The sequence below is a fragment of the Lithobates pipiens genome, unplaced genomic scaffold, assembly GCF_037356315.1.
Source record: "Lithobates pipiens isolate NorthernLeopardFrog02 unplaced genomic scaffold, aLitPip1_a1.2 Scaffold_25, whole genome shotgun sequence".
NCBI classification, from domain to species: Eukaryota; Metazoa; Chordata; class Amphibia; order Anura; family Ranidae; genus Lithobates; species Lithobates pipiens.
In genome coordinates this window covers 50371355-50396464 of record NW_027507787.1, presented here as the reverse complement: position 1 = coordinate 50396464, position 25110 = coordinate 50371355, and the positions used below count along the sequence as shown (strand labels likewise).

Below are 25110 nucleotides of genomic sequence, written 5' to 3'. Positions count from 1 at the left end.
AGTTGCTGGAATTTCTATTTCTAGACCACTGATATTTAGACGACAGCAATCGAGAACGCCTAACCCTTCTATCCTGGGGGAGCAACTCCTGATTTTCCCCCAGTCACTCTCGAGATTGCCTTTTCCAGCCTCTTTCCAAAGAGGGCCTTCCCATCAAATGGGATTTTGCACCAATTTTGTTTGGATGCCGCATCCGCTACCCACGGCTTTAGCCACAATGCTCTTTTGGCCATGTCAGCATGGAACATTGCCCTGGCTGAAGATCTCATGGTCTCTATTGCAGCCGCTCCAATAAAATCTGCCGATATTTTAAGCTCATCCAAAGCTTTAATAATATCTTTGGGGACATCTTCTCAAATAGCCTCCTTGATATTCTCCGTCCACACTTTGACCACATTGGAGACTGAAGCCAGGGCCACCAATGCTCTGCAGGCTCCGCCAGCCAACTGGTAGGCCTTCTTCAGGTCCGCATCTATTCGTCTATCCAATGGGTCCCTAAAGGAAGCCGAATCTTCCATAGGAAGGGTAATATTCTTTGCTAGCCACACTACCGCCACGTCAACTACCGGAGGAGTGTCCAGGAAAGCCACATCCGAATCCGCCAGAGGATATAACTTCTGAAGCCTATTCAAGGAAAAACGTTTGTCTGCTTTTTCCCATTCAACCTCCACTAGATCTTTCAATTCCTACCAGGAAGGGGAAACAATTTTTCTTTTTTTGGAGGCTCTACTGCCCAATACAACTGGTTGCGCTAGCGAAAAAATGGAACCCACACGGATCCGATTCATCTATGGAGTCCTCCGAGTCACTTTTGTCTCCTGCTCGGGTAGGTGGGCTTGATGTAGCGCCTGCAGGGGCTGCAAAAGACGGGCCAGGAACGGATAACTCCCGCCAAAGGAACCCTGCCGACCCTGCTTAGCATGCAAGATCAGACGAGATCAGGCGCATTTATGGTGAGGTGGCCGTAGGCCGGAGAGGGGTTCATCTGCATTAGTTCAGTTAAGGAGTCTTTGACTACTCTTTTAATAAGGTCTGTGACCTGCTCAACTTCGGTCCCCTGAATCGCATAACCCTGCAAGCAATTTTGGCAGATGTGTTTATCTGGTAAAGGCGTCGCTCCACATGCCCTACACTCTTTGATCTCTCGTCTGGATGGGCTGCTTGACTGCTGCCTTCTGGAGGATGACCTTTAGACTGATGATGAGAGCTAGACGAACGGCTGTGTCTTGAGCTTGGACTGGAGCGTCCACTTTGGTGGCCAGAAGTCTGGTTAGACGTGTTCTGGTGTATAGGGCTGAAACGAGAGTAACAGCCCAAGGCACTCTTTTAGTCCAATTCCTTTCTTCTTCTTTTTTTTAATAAAGTATGTATGTGCCCTTTCCTAAGAAAGCGAGGGTCTTGGTCAAACGGTGGCTGGCTCATAATTGTGAAGGCAAGTAAGGGCGGAAAAGGTGACTGAAATAGAAGTAAGTTGAAATGGTAGAGTTGCAAAAGCACTCCCAGGCAGGACAATTTTATCAGAGCCTGCCACCTTTAGCTTGTTTGAGCTTAAATGGAGAGGGGGAGGGGAAAAGGTAAGCAAAGGAAAATATACTCAGAAAGAGCCCCTACCTGCCTTCAAAGACCAGCATAGCCTGTCTGCAGAACTGAAGCCCCTGTTAGGAAGCTGTTGCTGCTGCCCCAAAAGACGCTCAGAAGGGGCTCCCCTCTTTTCAGTGCGGTTAGCAACCCAAGACAGGGGACTGCGTCTGGGAGAGGCCAGAACCCAGACGGAAGCTGCGCCTGGCAGAGGTAAGAACACATACAAAACTATCCATCAGGTATGAGGAAAAAAAGGAGAATGCTAGGGGGGAATATGGGTTTCCTTTTTATAAGCTAGTAACTATCCTGAGGGGAGGACTCCGGGCGGAGTTATCACTGGTATGCTGCCATGGAGGCACCAGCAAAAAAAAAAATTAAAGCAAGTTTGAAGACTGAAAAATTTAACCGTTTTGAAGGACACCCTTTAAGCCTTTATCATGTAGACTGTCATTTTTAAAGAAGAAAGGGTAATCCGATTGCACCTTGAAATCTAAAATTTGTGTCTTCTTTGGAAGACTAAAGAGGAAAAAAAGTGACTCTTTTTCAGTACAGTTATTAAGCCTGCATGGGCAGGTTGTGGTTTGCTTGGAATTATTAGACATTTAGTATTTGTAAAAAAAAGGGAAAAAAAAATATTTTTATTGGACACCCATGGAAATAGGAAATGGCATACAGGTTTTCGCAACAGCTAGAAAGCCTTTCTGAGTGGGCCACATTTTCTGAGAGACTGAGCAGGCATTTAGCCTGAAGAAAAACAAATGACTTTCTTGAGCACTAACAATGAACATAGCATGAAGATTTGTACCACAGCTAGATATCCTGTTTGAGCATGCCACAGAAACGGAGCAGACATTTAGGATCAGGAAATAAACAATGTGTTTTTTTGCACATTGCATGAAAAAAGCATACAGCTAAGCAACACAACTAAAAATTCAGTGTGGACAATTTGCTCATTTGGAGGGGTGGAGCAGGCAGGCATTCTACACCTGGAAAATGTATATCAGTGCCTTTGTTTTGGACACTGAAGATGGAAAAATCATACATCTTTGCAACACAACTTTGAAACCTTCATTATCAAGGTCACACTTTATGAGAGAGAGAGTAATCAGACTGGTATTTTCCCCCAAAAATGTACCGTATTTGCCGGCGTATAAGACGACTTTTTACACCGGATCTACACAGCCAAAAACCGGGGGTCGTCTTATACGCCGGGTGCAGAGGCCGCAATGTGTATGTGTGCTCTGTACCTGGTGAAAAAGCTGCCGGGTGATCGACATGCCACCAAGTGGAAGCCGCCGGGTGCTCAGTAACGCTGTAGCCATACACGGTGTGTGCCGCTCAGCCGCCGGGTGCTCGAGATGCGGTGGCTGCTGTATCCATACATGGTATGCGACGCTCAGCCGCCGGGTGCTCGAGATGCCGCCAAGTGTAATATATGAAGCCCGCCGTGTCCAGTGTGCGCCGCTCAGCCAATCCCGGCGGGCGATGCACTCTGTTGCTGAATGCAAAGCCTGTTAAGCCTGCTCGGATTGGAGTACAGCCTCTGCCAATCCGAGTCGGGCTGATGATGTCACAGCCAATCCGAGCAGGCTTTGCATCCATCAACAGATTAGTAAAATGCATTGCCTGCCGTGATTGGCTCAGTGGTGCACACTGTATGCACACTGTATTAAGTCTGTATCGTTACCACACAAACAAAATACCGGTATACTGTACTGTACTTTTCACATTTAAAAGCCCTTCATCAAAAGATTTACCAGGGAGGAAGTAATAGATGCTGTTTCTCAGTGACAACTTGACAAGCAGTGACAAAGCATTATATAGGTATGCTGTAACGTACCTACTAACAAAGCATCATACTCAGTGACAACTTGACAAGCAGTAACAAAGCATCATATATCATACCCTACTGTACCTACCAACAAAGCATCATATACGGTACTGTACATACTAACAAAGCATCATATGGTATATACCGTACTGTACCTACCGTACTAACAAAGCATCATATTACCGTATACTGTGTGTACCTGGCGCTACTGTACCGGAATTACAAAGCATATACTGTGTCAATCTGGCGCTACTGTACGGTATATTACAAAGCATCATATACTGTGAGTACCTGGTGTTACTGTACATACGGTAACAAAGTATCATATACTGTGTGTACCGGTAGCCAACATCCTGTACTGCACATCCAGCTCCAGATCTTCCTTTCATAAAAAAGATTTATGGTGCTTTGGAGGAGAGTCATTGTTGCCACCTACCAATTGTGGGATCTCTGGGACTTGTAGTTCACCAGTTTCCTTTTTGATTTCATAAAATTAATACCGTAATACCTGACAGATTACAATACCTGACAGATTTCAGATTCCCTGTTGTGTGAAATGGCTGATAGACAGGGCCTCAGCGTGGCTCCAGCAAGGAGAAGGAAACATGAAGCCAGTTTCAAGCTCAAGGTTGTAAACTTTGCCAAGGAAAATAATAACTGCGCTGCTGCAAGACAATATGGAGTAACAGAAAAGATGGTCCGAGACTGGAAAGCAAAGGAAGATGCATTAAAGAGTATGCCAAGGGCTAAGTGTGCATTAAGAAGAGGCTCGAGAAGCATGTAGCAGACATGGTGCATGAGCATCGTCACAATGGTTTTGTAGTGACACGAAACAGCATACGGATTTTTTCACTTCAGTGGGCCAAATCTAACCCAGATCACAGCAAAGGATTTAAGGCCACTATATCCTGGTGTTCTAGGTTCTTGGAAAGGCATGGTCTGGTACTGAGGCAAAAGACCAAAATTGCACAAAAATTACCTGCAGGTCTTGACGGCAAATAAGTAATTTCCATCGATATGTAATAGAACTGCGCAAGATACATGGCTATGCGTTAAGTCAGATCGGAAATATGGATGAAGCTCCTATGAATTTCGACATGGTTGGAAATAAAACAGTCAATTCAAAAGGTGCCAAAACTGTGTTAATTAAAACAACAGGACATGAGAAGTCCAGTTTTACTGTGGTACTACCATGTACAGCTGATGGTGCCAAACTAAGACCCATGATTATTTTCAAAAGAAAAACAATGCCGAAGTTCCTGTTGGAGTTTTTGTACATGTGAATGAAAAAGGCTGGATGGATGAAGAAGGGGTAAAGCTATGGCTTGAATATGTATGGAGTAGACGACCAGGTGGACTTCGTTGAGAACGTAGCCTACTGGTGTGCGATATGTTCAGGGCTCATTTAACTCCCAGCACAAAGGAAAGGCTTAAAAGAATAAACACTGATGCAGCGGTTATTCCTGGAGGATTGACATCATTGGTACAGCCACTGGATGTGTGCCTAAACAAGCCATTTAAAGATCGTATTCGCGAACAGTGGAATGAGTGGATGGTTAGCGGCGAAAAGTCATTCACAAAAGGAGGAAACATGGGTGCTCCACAGTTGGATGTTTTGTGCACCTTTGTCATAAAAGCCTGGAATGATATTGATGCAGAAAAAGTCATCAAGTCTTTCAAGAAGTGTGGCATATCAAATTCATTGGATGGTATGGAGGATGATGACTTGTGGCAAGATGAAGAGGAAGCCGAAGCTGAAGCCACACCATCTGATGTGGAATTGGATCCATATGATGATTGTCTTACAAATGTACCACAATATGTCATTGATGAACTTATGATGTCAGAGGATGAACATGAAGAGGATTTTGAAGGATTTTAAGTACCAGAAAGTCAACCATTTACATTAAAATTACCGTGTTTTAATCAAATCTGATGTTAATTCTGATATTTATTTTTTTTATGTTTCTGATGGTTTATTAAAATGACCGTGTTTAAATCAAATCTGATGTTAAGTCTGATTTTTTTTTTTTAATGGAGTTGCCTCGGAAGGGGGTAGTCTTATACGGCGAGTATAGCCCAAATCGTAAGTTTTCACTGGAAAAATAGGGGGTCGTCTTATACGCCCAGTCGTCTTATATGCCGGCAAATACGGTACTCCCTTTTTTATAGAGTGAGGAAGGACGCCTCTTACAGTTTTGATACACACTTTTTTAAGCTTATAAAGACTGTCCACTATTTCTGAGAGAGAACAAATTACACCTTAAGCCGCGTACACACGGGCAGACTGTCCAACTTAGTCCGCTGAAACACATTTCAGCGGACAGTCCGCTCGTGTGTGGGCTTCAGCAGACTTTTTCAGCGGACAGTCTGGCGGACTAAGTCTTTCGGAATTTCCGTAATATTGTCCGTCCAACTTTGGTTTCAGCGGACAGTCCGCTCGTGAGTAGGCAAGTTGGACGGACTAAGTATGGCGCATGCTCAGAAAGGATTTACACGGCCGAAGATTGCATTGCAGTGTATTGGACGTCGTATTTCTAGTCCCGTCGTACAAGCTTTCAACGGACTGTCTGTTCATCGTGTGTGGTCAAGTCCGTTTATTCAAAAGTAGGACGGACTGTCCGTCGGATTGTCTGACGGACTTAGTTGGCCAGACAGTCCGCCCGTGTGTACACGGCTTTACAATATATTTTTTCTCCACACAGCAGATGGAAAATGTAAAGTGCTTGCCAGCATAGCTTTTATACCCTTTTTGGAATGGGCACTATTAGGCCTCATGAACACTGGACGTTATAATAATGTTATAAAAACACCAGTAGCTTTGCAGTGAGTTTTTCATAATTGTTCAGCATTTTTACAATAGTGTTTTTTTTTTAAATCAATGGGATCAAAAAAGACGGGGGGCGGGGGGTGTGATCTTGGGGTCCACTTGTTAAAGAGGGCTTCCAGATTCCAATAAGCTCGCTGCCTGCAGACCCCCTCAATCACTGGACAAAGGTTGTGGAGATGAGGCCCCCCTCTCCCCATCAACATGGGGACAAGTTGTTTTGTTGGGGCTACCCCAAAGCACCCTCCCAATTTTGAGGTCATGTTGCCTGGTACGGTTCAGGGGGATGCTCTCTCATCCCCCCCCTTTTCCTGCGACCTGCCAGGTTGCATGCTCGAATAAGGGTCTGCTATGGATGTTTGGGGGGACCCCACACCATTTTTTCTAAATTTTGGCGTGGGTTTCCCCTTAAAATCTGATATGGATTTTGAGGATGACTCCCACGCCATTTTTAAAAAAAAATTGGTTTCGGGGTTCCCCTTAATATTCATACTAGACCTGAAGGGCCTAGTATGCAATTTGGGGGGTCCCCAAACATTTTTCTTTTAAAATTTTGGTTCGGGGTTCCCCTGCTGTTTTTATCAATGAACTTTTATGTTTATTGCCGGGACCGACAATTCATTATAGCCACGAGTAGTTTTAAATTACTTTTCTTCCTTTAGAAATGTAATTTTTCTGTCAGACTGTTCTAAATGCGGGAAACATGCGCAACTTTACAGGCATATTATAGACACCCCCAGGTGCAAAAATTAAAGGAATATTACAATTATTATTGTTTCACTTTAAGCATTATTAACCACTTAAGGACCGCCGCATGGCAATGTACGTTGGCAGAATGGCACCGACAGGCACAAGCACATAGAAGTACGTGCTTGCCTTCCAGCGGGTGGGGGGTCTGATCAGACCCCCTCCCGCTGGATGCGGCGGTCCGTTTCGCTTCAGTGAGGGGATGGCCGTTGGTTTCTGGCCATCCCCTCTTGATCGCTCCTGGCGAATGAAAAGCTTCCCCCGCCTGTATAGTGTAAACACAGGCAGAGAGGAAGTGATGTCATTCTCCTCAGGCGGTCTTTTTGACCGGACTGCGAGGAGAACAGAGAAAGTAAGTGCACTAACACTACACTGAAATGTAGGTACACATAGGCATACAAGATTTTAACCCCCTGATTGCCCCTAGTTAACCCTTTCACCAGTGATCACGTATAAGTGTTACGGGTGACTCTGTTTAGTTAGTTTGCTTTTTATAGCATCAGGGCACCCACCATTTATTACCCAATAAAGGTTTAACCCCCTGATCACCCGGCGGGTGATATCAATTAGGTTTTAGGGTCAGGGTCTGCGTCGCCCCAGGCAGCGCTAGGTTAGTGCCAGTACCGCTAACACCCACGCACAAAGCATAAACCTCCCGTAGTGGTATAGAATCTGAACAGATCAATATCTGATCTGATCAGATCTATACTAGTGTACCCAGCAGTTTAGGGTTCCAAAAAAACGCATTGTTAGTGGGATCAGCCCAGATACCTGCTAGCACCTGCGTTTTGCCCCTCCGCCCAGCCCACCCAAGTGCAGTATCGATCGATCACTGTCACTTACAAAACACTAAACACATAACTGCAGCGTTCGCAGAGTCAGGCCTGATCCCTGCGATCGCTAACAGTTTTTTTTGGTAGCGTTTTATATTTAAATCCTGAAGGCAGTGCTTGGTTTTCGGGGTCCCGTACGTGGCTAGGCTCCCAAAAAGTCCCCCACATGTGGTATCCCCGTACTCAGGAGAAGCAGCAGAATATATTTTGGGGTGTAATTTCACTTATGCCCATAGCATGTGTGAGCAATATATCATTTAGTGACAACTTTGTGCAAAAAAAAAAAATGTTTTAATATTCCTGCAACTTGTGGCAAAATATAAAATATTTCATGGACTCAACATGCCTCTTAGTAAATAGCTTGGGGTGTCTACTTTCCAAAATGGGATCATTTGGGGGGGTTTGTGCTATTTTGGCATTTTATGGCCTTCGAAACTGTGATAGGTAGTGAGGAGTGAAATCAAAAATTTGCACCCTTAGAAATCCTGAAGGCGGTGATTGGTTTTCGGGGTGCCGTACGCGGCTAGACTCCCAAAAAGTCCCACATATGTAGTATCCCCGTACTCAGGAGAAGCAGCAGAATATATTTTGGGGTGCAATTCCACATATAACTATGGTATGTGTGAGCAATATATCATTTAGTGACAACTTTTTGTAAACTTTTTTTTTTGTCTGTCATTATTCAATCACTTGGGACAAAAAAAAAATATTGAATGGGCTCAACATGCCCCTCAGCAATTTCCTTGGGGTGTCTACTTTCCAAAATGGGGTCATTTGGGGGGGTTTTGTGTTATTTTGGCATTTTATGGCCTTCGAAACTGTGATAGGTAGTGAGGCGTGAAATCAAAAATTTGCACCCTTAGAAATCCTGAAGGCGGTGATTGGTTTTCGGGGTGCCGTACGCGGCTAGACTTCCAAAAAGTCCCACATATGTGGTATCCCCGTACTCAGGAGAAGCAGCAGAATATATTTTGGGGTGCAATTCCACATATAACTATGGTATGTGTGAGCAATATATCATTTAGTGACAACTTTTTGTAAACTTTTTTTTTTGTGTGTCATTATTCAATCACTTGGGACAAAAAAAAATATTCAATGGGCTCAACATGCCCCTCAGCAATTTCCTTGAGGTGTCTACTTTCCAAAATGGGGTCATTTGGGGGGGGGGGGGTTGTACTCCCTGCCATTTTAGCACCTCAAGAAATGAGATAGGCAGTCATAAATTAAAAGCTGTGTAAATTCCAGAAAATGTACTCTAGTTTGTAGACGCTATAACTTTTGCGCAAACCAATAAATATACGCTTATTGACATTTTTTTTACTAAAGACATGTGGCTGAATAAATTTTGCCCTAAATGTATGACTAAAATTTAGTTCATTCAATTTTTCTTATAACAAAAATTAGAAAATATCTTTTTTTTTTTAAATTTTCAGTCTTTTTCCTTTTATATCGTAAAAAATAAATATCGCAGAGGCAATCAAATACCATCAAAAGAAAGCTCTATTTGTGGGAAGAAAAGGACGCAAATTTTGTTTGGGTACAACATTGCATGACCGCTCAATTACCAGTTAAAGCAGTGCAGTGCGAAATTGTAAAAAGACCTCTGGTCCTTAGGCTGACAATTGGTTCGGGGCTGAAGTGGTTAAAATCACTGTTCCCGAAAAAAACGTCCATTTTTAAAACTTTTTTTTTGCATTGATACATGTGCCCTGGGGCAGGACCCAGGTCCCCAAACACTTTTTATGACAATAACTTGCATATTAACCTTTTAAAATTAGCACTTTTGATTTCTCCCATAGACTTTTAAAGGGTGTTCCGAGGCTTTTGAATTTGCCACGAACACCCCAAATTGATCGCTATTCGGGGAACAGCCAATGTTCGAGTCAAACTCATGTTCGACCCAAATATAAAGCCCATCCCTAGTAGAGACTAAAGAGAGGCAATGTGTGTTGGATATTAATAACTCAAGTAAAAGATGCTTATTTTGCAGGGAAAGCCCTTACTAAGTGGGGAAATCCCTTGAATTGGTGGAAGAGTAACCAAGAGGAATATCCTTGACAAAAACTAGAAAAAAATTAATTATGGATCACATGCACCTCCACACCATCAGAGTGACTCATCTCAGCTGAAAGGAACATAGTTTGTAAAAAAAAAAAACAGCCTCAGCCCTGTGGACTTGTTAACATTCTTACATTCCAGTTATGGGAACAGTGATAGTTCACCTCTTTTCAGAATGTTTATTTTTTTTTTCTGCTTTTTAAAAATGTGTACAGTTGTGTAACGTCAATGTAAAGTTTGTTTTTCTTATTCTGCAGTTTGTGTGCAACATTAAATTTGTTCATTACACAGAAGCCGGGTATGTGTATATATATATATATATATATATATATATATATATATATATATATATATATATATACAGTATCTCACAAACATAAGTACACCCCTCACATTTTTGTAAATATTTTATTATATCTTTTCATGTGACAACACTGAAGAAATGAAAACACGTTGCTACAATGTAAAGTAGTGAGTGTACAGCGTGTATAACAGTGTACATTTGCTGTCCCCTCAAAATAACTCAACACACAGCCATAATGTCTAAACCCCTGGCAACAAAAGTGAGTACACCCCTAAGTGAAAATGTCCAAATTGGGCCCAATTATCCATTTTCCATCCCCGGTGTCATGTGACTCATTAGTGTTACAAGGTTTCCAGTGTGAATGGGACGCAGGTGTGTTACATTTGGTGTTATCACTCTCACTCTCTAATTCTGGTAACTGGAAGTTCAACATGGCAAAGAACTCTCTGAGAATCTGAAAAAAAGAATTGTTGCTCTACATAAAGATGGCCTAGGCTATAAGAACATTGAAAAAGACCCTGAAACTTAATTTCACTTAGGGGTGTACTCACTTTTCTTGCCAGCCGTCTAGACATTAATGGCTGTATGTTGAGTTGTTTTGAGGGGACAGAAAATTTACACTGGTATACAAGCTGTACATGCACTACTTAACATTGTAGCAAAGTGCCATTTCTTCACATGAAAAGATATAATAAAATATTTACAAAAATGTGAGGGGTGTACTCACTTTTGTGAGATACTGTTCATAGTCAGGAATTAAATGTGTAGTTTATGCTCCTAGAACACCTGATGATGTTCCCTACATGTTGGGCCTCTGTATGTGGCCTGGCTGTAAAAAAGTCTCACATGTGGTGTTGCCATAATCAGGAGTAGCAGAATATTTTGGGGTGTAGTTACAAGAGTGCATATGCCATGTGAGAGAAATAACCTGTTAACCACTTCAGTCCTGGAAGGTATTTACTCCCTTAATGACCAGGCCATTTTTTTTTGCGATATGACACTGCGTCGCTTTAACTTACAATTCTGCGGTCGTGCAACGATGTGCCCAAACAAAATTGATATCCTTTTTTTCCCCACAAATGAAGCTTTCTTTTGGTGGTATTTTATTTTTTGCATTGTAAACAAAAAAAGACTGACAATTTTGAAAAAAAAACGATATTTTATACTTTTTGCTATAATAAATAACCAAAAAATGTAAAAAAAACGAATTTCAGTTTAGGCCAATATATATTCTGCTACATATTTTTGGTAAAAAAAATTGCATTAAGCGTATATTGATTGGTTTGCACCACAGTTATAGTGTCCACAAATAGGGGGATAGATTTGTGGCATTTTTACTATTATTCGTTTTTTTTAACTAGTAGTGACGTGATCAGTGATTTTTAGTGGGACTGCGACATTGCGGCGGACAAATCAGACACTTTTGACACTTTTTTGGGACCAGTGACATTTATACAGCAATAAGTTTATAAAAATGCCCTGATTACTCTATAAACTGACACTGGCAGGGAAGGGGTTAACACTAGGGGGTTATCAAGGGGTTAAGTGTGTTCTAGGGAGGTTTTTCTAACTGTGGAGGGAGTGGACTGACTGGGAGTACAGAGAGATCACTGTTCCTAATCACTAGGAACAGACAATCACACTGTACTCCCCTGACAGAACGGGGATCTGATTGGTTTACATTGGCAGATCCCCGTTCTGCCTCTCTGTGGAGCGATTGCGGATGGCCGGCTGACATCGAGCTCGCTGTATCCATTAAACGAAGCGTAGTACTGGTACAGCAATTCGTGCAGTAGAGCCACCCTGCCACAGTATTACTGCGGCAGTTGGTCAGCAAGTGGTTAACCACTTCAGCCCTGGACCATTTTGCTGGTCAAAGACCAGACCACTTTTTGCGATTCGGCACTGCGTCGCTTTAACTGACAATTGCCCGGTCATGCGACGTGGCTCCCAAACAAAATTGACGTCCTTTTTTTCCCACAAATAGAGATTTCTTTTGGTGGTGTTTGATCACCTCTGCAGTTTTTATTTTTTGCGCTATAAACAAAAATAGAGGGACAATTTTGAAAAAAATGCATTATTTTTTACTTTTTGTTATAATAAATATCCCCCAAAAATATAAAAAAAAAATAACATGTTTTTCCCTCAGTTTAGGCCGATACGTATTCTTCTACATATTTTTGGTAAAAAAAATCGCAATAAGCGATTATTGATTGGTTTGCACAAAAGTTATAGCGTTTACAAAATAGTGGATAGTTTTATGGCATTTTTATTAATAATTTTTTTTTTTACTAGTAATGGTGGTGATCAGCGATTTTTATTGTTTACTGCAACATTATGGCGGACACATCGAACATTTTCGACACATTTTTGGGACCATTGTCATTTATACAGCAATCACTGCTATATAAATGCAGTGATTCCTGTGTAAATGACACTGGCAGTGAAGGGGTTAACCAGTGGGTGGCAGTGTAGGGGTTAAGTGTTCCTAGGGGTGTGTTACTAACTGTGGGGGGCTGGGCTTTCATTTAGTGAACACTGATCTCTGCTCCAATTACATGGAGCAGAGATCAGTGTCACTAGTTGCTAGGCAGAATGGGGAAATGCTGTTTACAACGGTATTTCTCCTTTCAGCCGCCCTGTTAGACGATCGCGGGTATGCCCGCGGGGATCGAGTTCGCGGGATCCGTGACCGGACTCACAGGGGTCCCGACTGACACGCGAGCGCACTGCCGGCGGCACACTCGCGGTGGCTGTGCGGCATTAAAGATTGGACGTACCTGTACGCCTATATGCCTGCCCGTGCCATTCTGCCGACGTACATCAACGCGCGCCGGTCGGGAATTAGTTAATATGACAATTTTGTGAGGAAAAAAAATCTTAATTTTACAAAGAATTGTGGGATTAAAATGACAACTTAAAAAAACTCACCATGCCTCTTACTAATATACCTTGTAGTGTCTACTTTTCAAAAAGGGGTCATTTGTGGGGTTTTTGTACTTTCCTGGCTTGTTAGTGTATCAAGAAATGAGATAGGCCACCAGTACATCAGATATGATCAATTTTCAGTTATTGGCACCATAGCTTATAACTTTCACACAGACCAAATAATATACACTGATTTTGGTTGTTTTTACTAAAGATATGTAGTAGTATATATTTTGGCCAAAATGTATGAAAGAAGAATTACCAATTTGCAAAATTTTATAACACAAACAAAGAAAATGCGTCTTTTTTAATTTATAGCAAAAAAAACCCGGTGGTGATTAAATATCACCAAAAGAAAGCTCTATTTGTGTGAAAAAAAGGGCAACAATTTCATATAGGTACAGTGTTGCATGACTGAGTAATTGTCAATCAAAATGTGAGAGCACTGAAAGCTGAAAATTGGTCTGGTTAGGAAGGGGGTATAAGTGCCCAGTGGGTAAGTGGTTAAAGAACTCTGATAATGCTAACAGAGTATTGCTAATAATCAAGCTTAAAATGTATATCAATTTTACAGCCAAATTGGGATATCACCTACTGTACATTTGTTACATGTCCCCATTCACATGGCTTCACTTAAAGAATATTTAAAAACTGCAACTTACCTTTTTTTTAGTTTCTGGACCCTCCGGCAATTGAAAAAATCTGCAGGCTTTTTCTTTGCTTATGAAGGGGCAGGGCAGCTGTGTTTGCCATAATTAACCCCCTGTCTGTACTGTTAAGGCAGATTTTCATTATCAGTTGTAACTAGATTTGAGTACTGTCCTAACAAAGGGTTAAAGTGTAGAGGCTGGGCTTCCTGCATTGTATGTTTATGAGGACAGACTTGGGACAGGCTCACAGTAACATGGCTTAAAATAATGTGTTTTTCATCCATGACACCTCTTAAGAAACTTCTAAAAGGTAAGAAATGTTTTTAAAAAAAAAACATTTTCTAGGCATGCTGTTTGAATGGGAACACATAGCAAATATATACTGAGGATTTCTCAAATGGGACTCCAAATTGGAAATACTATTGATGCTTCCACAGCTGTAATCATTACTACATACAGAAGCATAGATAGATTTTTCAAATTGTAATCTGTGTAATATAATGTTTGTTATAAACAAGCATAATAAAACCAGCCTCTTGATGTTGTAGAACTGGATCTGCAAGGAAATCAGCTTGAAAATCTCCCTGTTGAAGTTGGTCTCCTATCCAATCTGAAAACAATAAACTTATCTAAAAACAAGTTTGAGGTATTCCCAGAAGAGCTAACAAGAATACAATCCATGGAGAGCATCAACTTAGAAGGCAATCAGATCAAAGGTAAGTGACAAGTTGACTGTTATAGCTGAAGCAAAAAAAAAGAAGAAGAAGAAAACAGCAGTATTTTGAACTCATGTCTCCACATTCATTTGTGCACAACTTTGAGGCTCTATAAGAAACAATTATTTTTTTATTATTTTTTTATTTATTTCCATAAAAAAGAAGACTAAACATAGTAATTTAACTTTGTTTCATAATGAGGCTGTGTGGAAACCACAGAACTAAAGTGTATACTTTTAGAACTTGAAAATTCTCCTAATCTTTTTAAAACCTCTCTACTTATTTGCAATTTTACAAATCTAAGATATATGAATAAAACATAAAAGCCACGGGAGATAATAAGCAGTGTGGCTTAGTTGTTAGCAAGTTGGCCCTCGCATGGATTTACATGTATGTATGCATGTGAGATAGAGATCATGGAATTTAAGCTCTTTAAGGGCAGAGACATACGTCAATCTACAGTATGTAATGCATAAATTGGCAGTGCAATATAAATGTCTGTAATAAAAAAAAAGTGCTTCAGGAATATGATCAGGAAAATAATGATAAAAACCAATAAAATGGAAAATGGAATGCTCTCCCTGCATGCAGGTCTAACTGCATATTTGTATAATAAATACATATAGTTTTCAATTTGGCTTTAGCAATCAAAATATTTTTGGAACCCATGAGTTTGGGTTTCCCCGTCACCAAAGACAACAGTGTCTTGCTGTGCTGAATGCTTTTTTTAAATATTGTTTTAAAAGCTAGTGGTCTGATTTGATGCTGTGCAATTCTGTACATAGAATTGCAGAGCAAACGAATATCAAATTCCAGCAGTTTATTGTGGGACAGCCAGTAAAACGTGCTTTATGATTGTCTGTGAATGGTCACTGTATAGCAGTCTTTGGCTTTTATAAAATAGAAAATTCATAGATTAAACGGCCAGGTCAAAAATTTATTTGGAAGAGTTTACACTCCAATTGCAGACAGTGTGCACACGTTCAGTGTGCATTCAAATGCAGACAGTGCACACTCACCCTTGCACGCCTGTCAAACTCAGCTTTGCGGGTGAGTTTGTACAGCTGCTGCATCTGCATTCATTTACATAGGCTGCATGCACACAGCTCCAGGTGACACCAAGCATATAAAAAAACACATCATTCACACTCTATTGGTTTCTGCACCCATGTGAATGGGGCCATAAAAAAGAGAAGTTATAAATAGAATGACCAGATAAAAATAAATTCATTCATTTATGAATCCGGGGGAGATATGATTAGTGTTATTCAAAGACTGAAAAGAAAGAAAAAAGAAACAAGTATTGCATTGTTTTGAGTTCTAAATGGGTAAGTCTGATTTATTTTTATTTTTTTTAATTAAGTTTAGACAATTAATGTACTTGTATTATGCAGCCACGCATATACAAGTGGTGTGTACAGTTTAAACAGACCCCACATCTCTCCTTAAAGAGGACCTGTCACACATTATTCCTATTACAAGTGATGTTTACATTCCTTGTAATAAGAATAAAAGTGATCAAAAATTTTTTTTTTTGAGAAAGTGTGAACAAAAAAGGAAAATAAACGATAAAAAAAAATTAAAGCACCCCCGTCCCCGCGTGCTCGTGCACAGAAGCAAACGCTGACGTAAGTCGCGCCCACATATGTAAACTGCATTCAAATCACACATGTGAGGTATCGCCATGCGCGTTAGAGCAAAAGCAACACTTTAAAGCGTAACATGTTAGGTATCTATTTACTCTGTATAACATCATCTTTCACATTATACAAAATAATTGGGCTAACTTAACTGTTGTTTTTTTTTAATTCATGAAACAGTCCCCCCCCCCAAAAAAAAATGTGTGTGACAACGACCCCCATTTTATTCCCTAGAGTCTCTGCTAAAAAAAAACATATAATGTTTGGGGTTTTAAGTAATTTCCAAGCAAAATAATATTGATTTAAACTTGTAAACAAAAAGTTCCAATAACGGCCCAGTATGGAACTGGTTAAAACAAGTAGATGTAATATACTTTCTTGTCTATTTACTAATGCTAACAGCATAATGATTTTAAATAGTAAATGTTTATTGAGCGAGTTAAGTTCCTGTTTAAGCAAACTTTGATATGATGTTGAATGTATATTGACTCATGACTGTGTAGTGCCAAGGCACTGCCACAACAAATCAACCCCGAACTGTAATATTTGTACACCATGCTTAACAACTGGTATAAGGTTCTTCTTGTGAAATACTGTCTTTGGTTATCTATAAACATGTCTATTGTTACTGAAGTCGGCACCAAATGGAATCCACAGACAGCTAGCAAAGGCGTCAATATTCAAAATCCTCTCAGGTAAGTGACTATAAAGTGCAGCGCCTAAAAACCACTTATTATATAAACACACCTATTAAGTGTATCAAAAGTGATAAAATTAATAAATAAATAAATATCATGTATGGAAAAAGTATTTAAATCATGAAAGTGAATACATTAATGCAAAATAATATACTGTATAAATGTGAAGTCCATAAATAAACAAATAATTCCACCAATTGATATGAAATTTCCACTATCTAGTCCATAGAGTGATAAAGAATACAATGGCTCCCACAGTGTACACAGCCTGACACCACTCTGCACTCACCAGAGAAATAGCTGCCTGGTATATAGCAGCAGAAATGCTTTATCAAATAGTCCAGGTAAGTTCCACATGTTAAGACTGGTACTGGTCCCTTTAAGACACCGACCTCCTAGATAAGACACCACCATCTGAGGCAGAGATACAATGACTGCAGCCACTGGCAGTCAGGAGAGCAGATGGTCTAGCAGTAAGTGCACAGACCGTAAAAGAAAGTGTTGGATTGAGTATTCCATTGCTCAACTTCTGGATGTGTGCTGGATCCAAGGGATCCCAGAATTATTTTTAAATCCTCATCAATACAACTGGTAATGAACCTGAGGGAAATCCCATCGCTGTCTGCAGTTTCTGATTGGTTGGAATATTGTACGGTCCCAGCTGGGACTTTGGATTGATGATCTTCTGGGAATGGTTAAGGGTCTCCCTTGATTGCTGCAGAGTGATGGCCAGCTAGTTGTGTCTGTAAGCTGAAAGAAGAACTTCATGAAAAAATGTTCTTCATACCAACCAGCGACTCTGTCAGGTCTTGTTGCAGTAGGATTAGTAAAAGCAGACCACCAGGGGGCTCCCCCTTCTAGAATGATTCATGAGAATCACATCACAAAAAAAATTCACACTAATTAGCTTAGTCAGCTGTACTATGGAAATCTGTCATTCTATTTTCAGCACACTTCGGTTATGTGTGATAGATTCCCCCCCCCCACTCGCCATGGAGAAGTGCCTTAGGGCATCCCTTCTCCTGGCTGTGCCTGTTTGTCTGCTCTACCTGATTAAGCGCTACAATATTCAATACCTTCCTCTTTACATTTTTTTATAGGACAGTTTGTGATATTGAAATGATATTGTGCTGCTTTATCATCTATGATTTGTATGTAATTCCTCCTGAGGAAGCGGTTCTCGCCTTGAAACATGTAGAGGACTCAGCATGCTTTCAAGTACTTCCAAGAGCATGGATATCCTCAGCCTTGTTTGAGGACATATGTATGTGACATATATTTATGGACATATGTCGTGACTGATTTTTATTGTGGATAAATAAAACTGTATACTTTTCAGCTTTTTTTGGTGGGCACATGAATAACATTTCATTTATCCTTCATCCCAGCAGAGTAGATTGTTGTGGTTGTTTCTCTGCTGGGTAGATTGTTGGAGGCAATCCCTGATGAAGGGTTTGAAGATCTCAATGTGTTGGCTTGTTTTACAATACATTAATTCACAAAAAAACAGTGTGCCTTTTGAATCATTTTAAGAGGGGAGCTCCCTGGTGGTCTGTTTTTTTTCTAATCCTACTGCAGCAAGACCTGACAGAGTTTCTGGTTAGAACATGCCTTTTCAGAAGTTCTTCTCTCAGGTTATAGACACGACTAGCCAGCCATCACTCTTCAGCAATCCAGGGATTGCCTGGATTCTGTTGTCCCTTGGATCCAGGACACATCCCAAAGTTGAACAATGGAACAGTCAATCCAATACTTACCTCTATAATTTGTGCACTTACTGCCAGATCATCTGATCTCCTGACTGTCAGTAGCTGTGATCTCTGTCTCAGATGGTGATTTCGTACCTAGGAGGTTGGTGTTTTAAAGTGATCGATAACAGTCTTTTGAAGTTGAAATTATTGGGCTGTTTGAGAAAGCATTTTTGCTGCTATATTCCAGGCAGCCTTTTTCTCTGGTGAGTGTGAAGTGTGGGTGTTGGTTTCAGGCTGTGCACACTGCGGGAGCTGTAGCAATTATATTCTTCATCACTCTGTGAACTAGATGGTAGTTGTTTCATATTAATTGGTGGAATTTTAATTTATTTATGGACTTCACATTGATATATCTTTTTATATGAATTTATTAACTTTTAGGATATTTAAATTTACAGTATATTTCATGCATTATATTTATTCATTTTATCACTGTTGATGCATTTGTTAACCACTTACCGACCAGCGCACGACGATGTACGTCCTATCTCCATATATACTCCATATATCCATCTCTTCAGGCGCCGGTCGTCTGTACGATAACGTTGGTCTCCGCGGCAGATTCACCATGAGATCACCGCTATCGGCGGCGGGAGAGGTGCCTCCCGCCGCCCTCCCGCACCTTGCGCCGCTTACCGGAGCCGTTGGTAGCGCCGGAGGCAATCTGGTCCTTTCGCTAGCTGGGTATGGAGACGAGTGAGGCTAAGATGGCCCCCACTCGTCTCTATGCCATAGGAGGGTAGAAGCGACGTCAAAATATCACTTCTGCCCATACCTCTTAAAGGTATATTTTTTTTAAATGTCATTTTTTCTTTTTTTTTTTTGTTGCATTTTAGTCCAAATATGAGATCTGAGGACTTTTTGACCCCAGATCTCATATTTAAGAGGACCTGTCATGCTTTTTTTCTATTACAAGGGATGTTTACATTCCTTGTAATAGGAATAAAAGTGATAAATTTTTTTTTTAAACAGTGTAAAAATAAAAAAAACTATTAAAATAAATAAGAAAAAAAAAGGTTTTTAAAAACACCCCGTCACGACGAGCTTGTGCACAGAAGCTAGCGCATACGTGAGTAGCGCCCACATATGAAAACGGTGGTCAAACCACACATGAGGTATCGCCGCGATCAGTAGAGCGAGAACAATAATTCTAGCGCTAGAGCTCCTCTGTAACGCAAAAAATGCAACCTGTAGAATTTTTTAAATGTCGCTTATGGAGATTTTTGAGGCTAAAAGTTTGACACCACGAGCGGGCGCAATTTTGAAGCGTGACATGTTGGGTATCAATTTACTCGGCGTACCATTATCTTTCACAATATAAAAAAAAATTGGGCTAATTTTACTGTTGTCTTATTTTTTATTCAAAAAAGTGAATTTTTTCCAAAAAAAGTGCGCTTGTAAGACCGCTGCGCAAATACGGTGTGAAAAAAAGTATTTCAATGACCGCCATTTTATTCTCTAGGGTGTTAGAAAAAAATATATAAAATGTTTGGGGGTTCTAAGTAATTTTCTAGCAAAAAACATGTTTTAAACATGTAAACACCAAATCTGAAAAAGAGGCTTGGTCCTTAAGTGGTAAAGTAGGGGTGTTTGTATAATAAATGATTTTTGGGCACTGCACTTTATACTTCCCTACCTGAGAGGATTTTGAAAATTTTGTTACTGTGACCAAACAGCTCTTATTTTTTTAAATAAATATTTTAGCTCATTGTCTTTTTTTCTAAAAATGCCTCTCATTCTCATTAACGTTAAATTAGCGCAGTCTCGGGGCGTGGCTTGATGATGTGCTAGAGCGGACGTGTTTCCCGGGAGCTCCGGCGCTGGCACGGCAATTTTATATTTTTTGCCCCGATACTCTCACAGCTACCTTTCCTGATGATGGGGAGGAAGACGGGGAAGTCTCTGCCCAAGAAGGGTGCCGCTGCGGGCACGATCAAGCGTTTTTTTGTCCGCGGAACCCGAAGACGGAGATGAGCGGGATGGCCTAGGCCGCTCACCACATGGCGCAGTGCTTGGTACTAACTCCGCCTCTGCAGACAGGCCGATGCGCAGACCATGCTTACCTGAATCCTCGGCCGAGTCGGAAGATGAGGGCGCCCGGTCTACACCTACTAGAGCGGTGCCCACGGTGAGCGACCTTCCTACAAAAACGGACCTGGCCTCCATGTTGTTACATCTGGAGAAAGTGATTAGGAAAGAGGTCTCGGCGGTACGCTCTGACTTGTCGCAGGTCCTGGCCCGTGTGGAGGAATCTGAACAGCGATTGGACCGACATGCCACTGCCATACGGTCCCTGCAGTCGACCACCCGCCAGCTAGCGATTGCCCACCGGACAGCCCTTTATCGAATCGAGGACCAAGAGAACCGGAACAGGCGCAATAACATCCGGATCCGAGGCCTACCGGAGGCGACCGGAGACGAGGACCTACTACCATCGGTCAGAGGTATCTTTAACAGTCTCCTGGGTCGGGCAGCGGACGCGCCCCTTAAAATTGACCGGGTCCATAGGACTCTCCGTCCCCGTAGTATGGCTATGGACGCTCCGCGCGATGTTATTTGCAGAGCCCATCATTACCCGGATAAGGACATGATCATGCGGAAAGCCAGGGATGCTATGCCATTCGACTTCGATGGCGCTTCACTTACCCTCTTCCCAGACCTGGCGAAAGAGACCTTGGACAGACGCAGGGCTTTGCGCCCGCTTACTGAACGCCTCCAAGCAGCGTCCATAAGGTACAGATGGGGCTTCCCCGCGGCACTCCTAGCTACTGTCAACGGCAAAACCTCGGCCCTCCGGTTCCCTGAGGACCTGGCGAAATTTTGTGCGGACCTCAATATCGACGTTCCGGACCTCCCCGGATGTCAAGACCTCATCCCACCAGTGCCAGGCGGCTCGGACAACAGTTGGCAGAGGGTAGGCCGCAAACCGCAAGCTATACCACGGGACACCCTGGACCGTCAGTAGAGGGAATCCCCTACGGGCTTTCGCTGCAACGCCTTCTCCTCCCCGGCTGCGAGGGGTTCATCGTTCTCCGCAATTATGACTCCTGGGTAAAGTCTTATTTTTTCTCCACCGGGCATGTTTTCTTAGTTTCCTGTTTTGTTTGACTTTACTGCCCGGCCCTTTCATTTGCTGCCCCGTACTTGCGAGCAGGACTGCTTGACTGCTCTGAGTGGGATGCCCTATGGACATTATGGGGACCTGTCTTGAGCTAACCCCCGGGTGGGCTCGGGGGACTATGCGATAATGTGCCCACTGATCTCCTAGTTCGGTTCCCAGTGGCTGCCCTACATACATTGCCTGTTTATTTGACTTTTGCCTTGCTTTTCTCTTTTTACTGCTATGTTTATGTTATGGTGCTTTGAGGTTATTTGAGGTGCTGGCGCCGGGCGCTCGGGATGCATCCCTCACCCCCATGGCGTGGTTGACACCCGATTGCCGACTGCCACCTCCCCCCTTCATGGTGGGGGGCGGCTGGGGCGGCGTCCTTGTGCCCCTGCCCCACTTGGGGTGGCGGGCGTGAGGGCGACGTCCCGGGCCGGAGCCCTGCCCCCGCACCGCAGATTTCTGCGTGCACTCAGCGTTATTGCTGGTCTATACTTTTCTTTCTCTCTGGTGCTCCACCTTTTCTCCCTCTTTTGTTTCTGTTCTTTCTCGCCCTACTGGCTTCCCTTCCCCCTCCCACCCCCCCCCCCCAATTACTGTCCCTTCCCTCCTGAGTGGACCTGTCTACCTCCATATTATTGTATCAGGTTTGAGCGGAGCGCGGTTCCTCTATCTGTGACCCCATGGCTACGGTAAATCTTATTTCCTTTAACGTGCGGGGTCTCCATGCCCCCGGAAAGAGACACAACCTGTACAGGGAACTGGGCTGTCTACGGGGAGATGTGGTTTTCCTTCAGGAAACCCATCTCACCCATACGACGCAGGTCAAATTATACTCCCCCAAATACCCCACGTGGTATTATAGCCTGTCCGATATTTCTAAAGCTAAGAGAGTGGCCGTGGAGTTTCGTAGAGGCACCGCGTTCACCCTGGATTCTATGCTTAGTGACCCAACTGGCTGCTTTTTGTTCCTGCGAGGCACCCTGGGTGGCATGACCTGTATCCTGGCTACCCTTTATTCCCCCAACAGAGACCAGGCGGGTTTTATTGCATCTACGCTTACTTTGTTGCGAGACTTTGCGCGTGGGTGCGTGATCCTGGCAGGAGACTTCAATATTGCACTTGAACCCACCCTGGACACTTCCAGGGGGGGATCGACCCTGTCCCATAACAAGCTGAGGTTCATTCGTGCACGGCTTACTGAGGCTCAGATGATGGATGCCTGGCGGATCATGCACCCACGCAAACGGGATTTCACCTACTATTCGGCGGTACATCAGACATACTCTAGAATCGATTTGTGCCTGATAGATCACCGACATCTGCCGTTACTAGTGCGGTCGCGTATAGAAACGTCCCCCCTATCGGACCATGCCCCGATTTCGCTCACCCTAAAAGTGCAGTCAATCCCACTTAAATCTGCTAATTGGAAATTGAATGAAAATCTGATTTTGGAGGAGATAGATAAAAAAATGATAGGTGAGGAACTAGACGATTATTTTAAAACCAATGCGGACACCGAAGTTTCCCCCGGTACATTATGGGAGGCCCATAAAGCCTTTATTAGAGGTAAACTTATTGAACTGGGCGCCAGGAAAAAGAGAGAATGGACAGCACGACAGGACGCCCTAATACAGGATATTAGGAAGCTGGAACAGCAACACAAGCGGAGCCAGACTCTGGCCCTCTTCCATACCCTGACGGAAAAACGGGAGGCCTTAAAAGCCCTATTACATTTAGAACATAAGAGACGTTCGCGACTGGTATCCCAGCGTTTCTATGAATGGGGGGATAGACCTAGTAAGTTGCTCGCTAACTCTGTGAGGCAGCGGAAGGCAGCTGCCTTCATCTCTAAAATTAAGACCCCTCTAGGATCGATGGCTTATGACACCCCGCACATTGCCAAAGAATTTAGGGATTTTTATCAACGCCTTTATAGTGTCTACCCAAGGGGCTATGGATGGCAACATCCGGAGTTCGCTCATCCAGGCATACCTGGCCAAAGCTGAGCTCCCGCAGCTCCCTCCGGAGACTCTTGCATCTTTAGAGGGGGAGTTCACCCCGGTGGAGTTGCTCAGTGCTCTGAAGGGCATGGCGAATGGAAAGGCACCAGGCCCTGATGGCTTTCCGGTGTCTTACTACCGTTCTTATGCTGATATCCTATTCCCACACTTGACCAATTATGCTAATGTAACGTTAACCGGGGGACTCTCCGACCGGAAACTGTGCATGCCCATATCACTGTAATTCCTAAGGTAGGGAAGGACCCGGCCGATTGTGCGAGTTATCGCCCCATCTCATTATTGAATATCAACGCAAAAATTTATGCTAAAGCCATTGCGAATAGGTTGCTCCCCCTGGTCCCGAGATGGATATCGGGGGACCAGACGGGTTTTATACCAGGGAGGGAGGCACGTGACAACTCCCTGCGCACCATCTCCCTGATGGCACACGTATGTCGGCTCTCCCAGCCCACCCTGTTATTGTCTACGGATGCTGAAAAAGCGTTTGACAGGGTGGACTGGGAGTATCTTATGGCAACGTTGTCTCATTTAGGCATCGGCCCTATCCTCCGGTCTCAGATCGCGGCTCTGTATTGCCATCCCACGGCTCAAATACGAATCAACGGCACGCTTAGTGACTCCTTCACTCTACATAACGGTACGCGCCAGGGCTGCCCGCTCTCCCCAATCCTCTTTGCAATCTCCCTAGAGCCTTTTCTCTCCATCGTTCGACGTAACCCAAACATACACGGTATATCGGTCGGGAACACGGAACATAAATACGCGGCATACGCAGACGATGTCCTATTCTATATACAAAAGCCCCTGAATACCCTCCCCAATCTCATATCTGAATTTGCAGCTTACGGTAAGGTTTCTAATTTTAAAATTAATATGGCCAAATCTGAAATACTGAACGTTTCGGTCCCCACGACCGCCACATCCCATATGAAACAAAGTTTCCCCTTTACCTGGCAGACACAGCATATGATGTATCTCGGTATTCAACTGACTCCCAACCCACTCGCCCTCTTCCGCGCAAATTTCCTGCCACTCCTCAACGCCATAAGGTCTGATATCCAGAAATGGTCACAATTGAATCATTCATGGTTGGGAAGAATTGGGTTGGTCAAAATGAATCTGCTACCCAGGGTGCTTTTCATGTTTCAAATGATCCCATTTGGGATACCGGTTGGTTTTTTCACATTATTGAATTCGTTGGTTTATAGATATGTCTGGAACAGGAAGAAGCCTAGACTCCCCAGGTCCTTGCTCGTACGGTCGAGGTCCGACGGGGGCCTAGCAATGCCAGACTTCCGGCTCTATTTCCGCGCCATAGTGTTGGCCCGGTTGTCAGACTGGAAGTATAACATTCGTACTAAATTGTGGGTTGCATTAGAAACTGAACTCAGTGGTACCGACCTCTCTAAACAAATG

General features: G+C 42.9%; 1 protein-coding gene across 2 annotated transcripts in view; it reads left to right on the top strand.

Annotated features, from left to right (window-relative positions):
* Positions 1-25110, top strand: part of LRRC20 (leucine rich repeat containing 20) — a 464508-nt gene that overhangs the window by 311164 nt on the left and 128234 nt on the right. For both annotated transcript variants that reach the window (XM_077454429.1, XM_077454430.1), the window contains one exon: positions 14308-14475. In XM_077454429.1, the coding sequence (XP_077310555.1) occupies positions 14308-14475 (168 nt within the window). The remainder of the gene's footprint in view (positions 1-14307; positions 14476-25110) is intronic.